The sequence below is a fragment of the Triticum dicoccoides genome, chromosome 3B (genome assembly GCF_002162155.2).
Source record: "Triticum dicoccoides isolate Atlit2015 ecotype Zavitan chromosome 3B, WEW_v2.0, whole genome shotgun sequence".
Lineage (NCBI taxonomy): Eukaryota > Viridiplantae > Streptophyta > Magnoliopsida > Poales > Poaceae > Triticum > Triticum dicoccoides.
In genome coordinates, this window is record NC_041385.1 from 103,788,379 (window position 1) to 103,795,217 (window position 6,839).

The 6,839-nt window shown below is 46.9% G+C and overlaps 1 protein-coding gene and 1 long non-coding RNA gene across 3 annotated transcripts; both read left to right on the plus strand.

Annotated features, from left to right (window-relative positions):
- The first annotated feature begins 480 nt into the window (after nucleotides 1-480).
- LOC119275024 (probable transcription factor At1g61730) lies at nucleotides 481-4,039 on the plus strand. Its single transcript, XM_037555796.1, has 2 exons — nucleotides 481-1,601; nucleotides 3,695-4,039. Exon 1 carries the CDS (start codon nucleotides 540-542, stop codon nucleotides 1,524-1,526), a length of 987 nt encoding a protein of 328 aa, XP_037411693.1. The 5' UTR covers nucleotides 481-539; the 3' UTR covers nucleotides 1,527-1,601; nucleotides 3,695-4,039.
- A 477-nt stretch (nucleotides 4,040-4,516) lies between these two features.
- LOC119275025 lies at nucleotides 4,517-6,329 on the plus strand. Of its 2 annotated transcripts, XR_005135415.1 has the most exons (4): nucleotides 4,517-4,928; nucleotides 5,028-5,165; nucleotides 5,731-5,908; nucleotides 6,089-6,329. It is a non-coding gene; the product is annotated as an uncharacterized LOC119275025 (long non-coding RNA). The 2 variants fall into 2 exon arrangements; XR_005135414.1 differs by having other exon boundaries at nucleotides 5,028-5,908.
- The last annotated feature ends 510 nt before the right edge of the window (nucleotides 6,330-6,839 follow it).

The following is a 6,839-nucleotide window of genomic DNA, read 5'->3' on the forward strand; positions in this document are numbered from 1 at the left end:
AATGACCGACCGTTTGCATGCAGAGTGACTTTAGATCTCCCGGCCGTCGAGTGGTTGGCTTCATAGTCGAGTGGTTGGCTTCATGGTCGAGAGTCTTCGAGTTTGTCGAGTGGAACACTTCTGAGTTGATTGACAGGTGGTTTCTTCTAAAGATGTCCTTGGGTAGGGTAGTCTGGACAGGTCCATGACCCTACCCTAGGTACATAGCTTCATCAGGGCCCGCGGCTCTTCGCACCAAAAACGATTCGCCCGACGCCCCCAGCGCGCCGGATTCGGATTGGGTCCGCCGGCACCAATTTCGACCCGAGCCGGCGAAAACTGAGCCCTTGGAGACACGATTGAGCCGATTTTTTAATGCCGGTGGTCGAAAAAGCGTCTGGGGGGCCTTATTGGGGGTGCGGCTGGAGATGCTCTTAGACTAGTGAAATTTGAAGTACTCCCGTGCTTGTCTATGGGCGGCGCTCCAGATCTAACCAAATCCAACCAAATCCAACCGGCCATCCTCGACAGTCGACACCTCGCCGTAGCCGCCACTAGCCATGGCTCCCAAGCGCGCCACCCCACGCAAGCGCTCCGCCACCGCAGATCCCGCCACCAGTTCGGAAGAAGACTCCAGCGGTTCCTCTACCTCCCACAACCAAGAGGTGGCAGACGAGGAAACGGGGGAATCGGAATCGGAGGATGCGGCGGCGGCGGAGGAGTCGGCGGAGGATGGGGGCGAGGGGGAGGGGGAGTCGACGGAGGATGAGGACGAGTGGGAGGCGGAGCCTGATCCGCAGCCCGCGGCCAAGAATCCACCTCAATCAAGCAAGTTGCCTGCTCGCAAGAGGGGAAAGACGCCGGCGCCGGCACCAGTACATCAAAATGGCGAGAAGAAGAAGCTGCAACATAGCGAATCGGCAGAACCCAAACCGAAGAAAAGCAGGCGCATGTGGTCTCCCGACGACGAGGTCCTGATTCTGGAGGAGCTTGCCGAGCACCGCCGCCAGCATGGGAAGGTGCCGGCGTGGGGGGACTACGCCTTCTTTGAGTCTGTTGCCAAGCGCCTTGAGGACAGCAGCTGCCATTATTTTGTTGTAAAGGAGAAAGTTCGCACCCTGCTGCGTCGCTACAAATCTCACATCTTATCTGTCACGGACCATGATAAGCGCCTTGACAGTCTCTCCGAAGATGTCTGGGGAGACTTGCAGGTGACCGATGGCGCTATTAATGGCAGCAAACAGGCAGAGGGTGAGGGTGCCATGGTGAGGGCTGAGAATGGCAGCAGCGGCCAGACTCAGGCCAGGAGCTTCGAGGAAATGTGTGAGGTGTATCCTCTGCTTGCGCAGGAGGTGAAGATGCTCGCGGAGGTGCAACCTGCCGTCAAAAGCTTGTTCACCAGACTAGATGCCAAGAGAGCCCTCTACATGCAGAAGAAGCTGGAGAGAATTAGGTCCACAGAGGTGAAGATCCAGGCACGGATGGCCGCCAAGGTACATGCACCTCAGGCAAAGATTAGTGAGAAGCTTGTCCGTCTGCTCACATAGGTTTCCAAGAATGTACTCCAAAAAAGAGTCTCCCCTGTTTTGTGGGCAAGCAAGACAAGGGTATGAACTATGAAGGTATGAGATAATGCCATTATCATAATGGTTCTTATTATTTTCCTTTTGAAGCACAGTTTGCTTCATATTGGCTTCACTTGGTTGTTGGGGAAGGGAAAGGTGCTAATGAACAAAAGTACCATTTTCCCACTTTCTTAGTAAGCTAATTACTCTCAACACGTACAAGATGTTTTAAAATTGTAATAGTTACCTAATCTTGAGAAGCATTAGCTGAAGTGAAGGTTAGTTAGAGTCTTGATTAGAGGGAAACATATTCACTAATATTGTTCATGATTAAGTAAATGCTAACATGGCATGGAAAATTGAAATTTATAGGACAGCATGTGCATAATTAGTCGTCTTCCTACATTATGTCATCTAAGAAAAATGAGTTGTAGCACACTAATATGAAGTTTAGTTGAGTAAGCAGGCATTGCAGCAAACTCACGATATGGTTATTGTCGAATCCATTTTTTATTATCGGAGAGAGACCACTACAAAAGAAGTAAGGTAAGATAAATTTAATACACAACCAAAACATCACAGTTTGATAACGATTTCTCGATTGATGTCCCTCTACCTTATGATCTCTCAAGTTTCCAAGTACTGCAAAACAAAAGTGTTATAGTGATTCTAGGTTCTTTCCATCTATGCTTATTCATCCATCCATGTCAAATTAACAATCAAATCCTTTTATCAGTATTGTCACCTATCTATATATGCCATAGCCCAATAGTATATCACCCCGTTAGTTCTGGAAAACCTGATCGGGATCATTACCACCTAAACTGTACACTGATACTATTAAACAGTTGGCCATCGAAGACTATGCTGGATTAGTACTGTACATATATGGACTGTTTAGTTACACCATGAAAAAAATGACAAATGATATGTTGTAGTCCTAATTGTATTGGAAAGCGGTAAAAAAATCTGGAGTTGAAATAATTGCATTCTCAAGTTAACTATTTGTTCCTACATATAGGCTTATAGCATCATCATTATCTGAAGATTTGGCCTCTGTACTATGTCAGTATGGGTATATGAATACCAAAGGATAATTCAAGAGAATACTTTGGCACAAAAAGAATATGCCATTAGCTTTGTACAGGTCTTCAAGTAACTTCGGTTAAAGCAGTGGTATTGTTAGACCAGAGAATGATAGTTTATTTCAAAATAGCTTGATGTGAACCCTTGAACCACCAGTAATTCAGGTTTCGAAATAAAATTGGGTGCTATAGTTTGGGTGGAGGGGAGGATGAGAAGCTTGCTGTCTGAATAATCAACTAGCTCCTTAATCTTGGTTAAAGTCCAGATTCCCAAAGTTTCATGGTTGTGACATGTTTGGGTCCCTAACCTGGAGAATTGCATATGTAGCCTGTAGGTCACTATACTTCTTTAGGTGAGTCCAGGCAGGTCAAAAGCCGAGTTTGATTATCAATTTGTTCTGCTATTTGACCTAATTCATGCGATATCTGATTTAACTTTATTTACGAATTACCTTAATGTGAAAGCTAGTATAATCTGTCCAAACATTTATTAGAACCCCCCTCGGATCCAATATCATCAAACTTGCATAGTCAAGTAGCATTTTAGTGAGTAAATGTGATTTGTCGTTCTTTGCCTATTAAACTAGACTTTTTGTGGTACAATTCTATGAGTTTGATGACCTAGATGTGTAGGCAGGTTCAACATGGTACATTTTTCACATGACCCCCCTGGGCAAGTTACACCCTTTATCTTCTTGTCCTTTACTCTAGCAGCAAGCAAGGTAAGAAACATGTACTACACAAATGAGGACCCTTCAGTATGCTAGCTATAATAGGAACTGGATGAACATTCTTCGTTGGGCAATGGACACCTCTTGGTCCACCTCTTGCTATCGGTTGAAATTCACCGCATGCATTTTTCAGAAAATTGAGCTGACAACCTTAAGTAAAGAACTAGCTTAATCTATGGATTATCTAGAAACCTCGAGAGTCCAAAGCACTACCATGTTTCTCGTTAACCTTTTGGTGCGAAAACTTCATTTTATTGCATTCCAAGCTTTATTGTATTTAGATTTTGTGTTGGTGTTCGGCTCACAGCTTTGCACTATGTCTCTGATGTAACAGGGGGTGGTGAACTAATATATCCTGCGCGCCACTGATTTCTTCTATTTTGGTTTGGCTGATGGTAAAGGGTCATGGAGGACATTCTGATTCCACTTGGCTGTCTGACTTGTTAATGGCGAACCCGTGCGACTAGGTTAGTTGTAGATTATTTTGTGAAGAAACGAAAATATCAGGTGGCTTGGTAGAAGCTTTTAGTAACTGGTTAGGTGGTGTATGGAAGATGGAAGCTTATGTACCGGTGGCTAGTCAAGCCAGCGTTCTGGATGTAATACCATGTCTCTAGTAATGTGACATATCCTTTGGACTGATGCGTTTCACTTGATAATCAGGTATGCTGTCTTCTAATATTGGCTGTCGAATGTACGATAAATCGCACGTGGACATGCAGCCATGCGAGGCCGGTATCTATCACCATTCGTTGCCACGTGATTCGTGCTGCTCCAATACATCAATGTGGTATAACATTTTCTGGTCAGCGTATAGCTCTTGTATTGCCTCTGTCTTCCCCAGTAAATGGACAACAAGGCAGACTCCCACATCCAGAAAAACGAGAGGCGGCTAAACCTGAGCGATTAGCGACTCTCGACCGTCCGATCGTTTTCTTGATTTGTTTCTGGCCGTCGGATCTCGGGCTCGGTTGCTGTGGACCGTCGGATATTTACCAAGTTGTCGTGAGCCGTTAGATAAAATTCCAGTGCGCCCCGGTCGTGCCACCGCGCGTAATTCCAGCGCCCCCACGAGGGCATTTTCGTCATTTCACGTCTTGTGGTATAAAAGGGGCCGCTCCTGTGGAGAGGAAACCTAGCCGTTGCTCCTCCTGCACAGCCGCACTCGCGCCGCCCCCTTCCTTTTCCTCCCGCCTTACCTCTCTCTCCTTCCAAACCCTAGGCCCGAGCCCGTCGTCGCTGCTCTGTCCGAGCCCGCCGCCGCTGCTTCCTCCTTCCCCGCTGGCGCCCGGCCTCCTCCCCTCACGTCCTCCTCCTTCTACCCCCTCCCGCCCCGGCCCCGGCTCCCGCGGGAGGGAAGAAGGAATGGCGAGGCGAGGCAAAGGTGGCGGCGTATGGGGCGCGGCGCGGGCGGCGTGGCCCAGGGGGTCGGCGCGGCCGCAGCTTCTCGTCGTCTCCGCCGTCGCTTGGGCGCTGGTCCTCCTTGCCTTCCACCTCTGGTCCTGCGACGCGTGGTTGCTCGACGCCACCATGGTGGTTTTCTTCGGCAGTCGGGGTCAACAGAGTAGGTATAAAATCGCCCTCTCCATCATTCCTTGATTTTCTCTGTTGGACGATTAACCAGGGTCGTTTTCTTGGCTTTCTCGGCTGCACATTGTGGTGGCTAGGGTTTCATGCCATGGTCGTTTCTTGGTACGTGGATGTTGTTCCTTAGATGTGGAAAAAGAATGGAGCAGGAGGAAAAGAGGAAGGAGAAGCCCTGTCACCTCCATGCCCGTGCACTGCTTCCTGCTCACCTGCAGTAGGTATGAATCAAGTTCCTAATTAATTCTACAAGCCATGGGGCAAGTAGCAGCTTGATGCTGTTGTTTTTGGTAAAAAAATCCCCTATTGTTTCACTGCTGGCCTATGTTGAAGTTTGTTATAGCTTGTTGTTGATTTGATCAATGTGCTGAAAGCAGTTGATCTTAGTTCTCATATGTAGATGCAGTATTTCTTTTCGTTTATGGGAAAGAGCACTAGCTAGAACTGACATATCTCTCTCATGAGGTGTGCTTTTGCTATGTCCAAAACTACAGCATCCTCCATCATCCCCTTTTGGATGTTCAGTTTACTGTACGAGTCAATATGGCTTTGATTTTTAAATCAGCTTCAAAGGTTGCTTTCACAATCCTTTGATGTTCAGTTTACTGCACGAGTCACTGAGGGATTGCTGTTAATTTGCCTCACGATTCTGTTGCTAGGTACAATTCTTTTATTAGGTTGTTCTCTCTATGTGAGCAAATTTGTATTATTTGCAGTGGACAATGTATAGTTCAATTTTCTTGAATTTTGCTGTCATGTATGTGTTACTTGGAAATTTGGCCCTAGAGCATATGCTTGGGCATTGTTCAGCATTGCAGAATAATTGTTTGATGTATGTGGCGTTCTCTATTTTGTGGAAAGAAGGGAAGAGTAATATGCATATGGGCGGTTGTTGAATCGAGATCCAATCCAACGACTGGGAGAGTTGACACAGAGCGAAGCCCAACCCCCGAGAAAATAAGAGGTGAGCAAGAACAGAAGAGAAATGTAGTGCTTTTGTACTGATATTGGTTTGCATCTGTACTGACTAGAAAATGAGAAAGAGAGAGAGCTTTGGTACTGATATTGGTTGAGACAGAGAGAGAGAGAGAGTACAATATACTTTTCTGTCATCTAACATATGTCTCCCTGACAATTTAAACAGATGCCAACGATATGATTAGGCGCACATATACGAGTGCGTTTATGACGACACTTGCACCAGGAGAGAGGAGATCCTCAAGCCATTGCAGCTATCTTTTCTGCCTCAATCTGATTTAGCTCTGCGCTTTCCCACCCATGCCCGGTCTCTTGCCGCAGCAGCCATCTTTCTTCTTGTCCGTTCAGCCTCCTTCCTCTTCATAGCAACAGAATATTGTGCTTTGCGCTTCCTCTTCTCAGCCTGCCCAAACTGTTAGACCTTTCAGCCTGAGCATTGATAGTTGTGGATGACACTAGAAGAGTTGGGACAATTTTCGTTGGTTTATTTCTCACACAATGCCATGCCAACCTGAGGGGTTGGGGATACATATTTATAGGCTGCTAGCCAGCCAAGGCATATGCTAAGATGCTGCTAAGATGCCAGTCTAAGATGCTAGTCTAAGATGCTAACTGACAGTCCTTGATGGTCAAGAACAGAACTCTATCCTAACAGCCAGTCCTTGATGGTCCAGGACTTTATCCTCCTAAGGACCATGTGCTGCAGCCCCACAAGGACCCTAGTACACAGACTTATCCATCATTCTCCCCCTAAGTCTTGTACGTCGTCTTGTGGGAGAGTTGAATCATCCCAATCCTGGAGCAAAGTTCGAGGAACTTGACCCTCCCAAGGGGCTTGGTGAGCAGGTCTGCGAGCTGATCCTTGGTGTTGATGTAGCTCGCCTCGATGCTCCCTTCTTCCACACAGCTGCGGATGA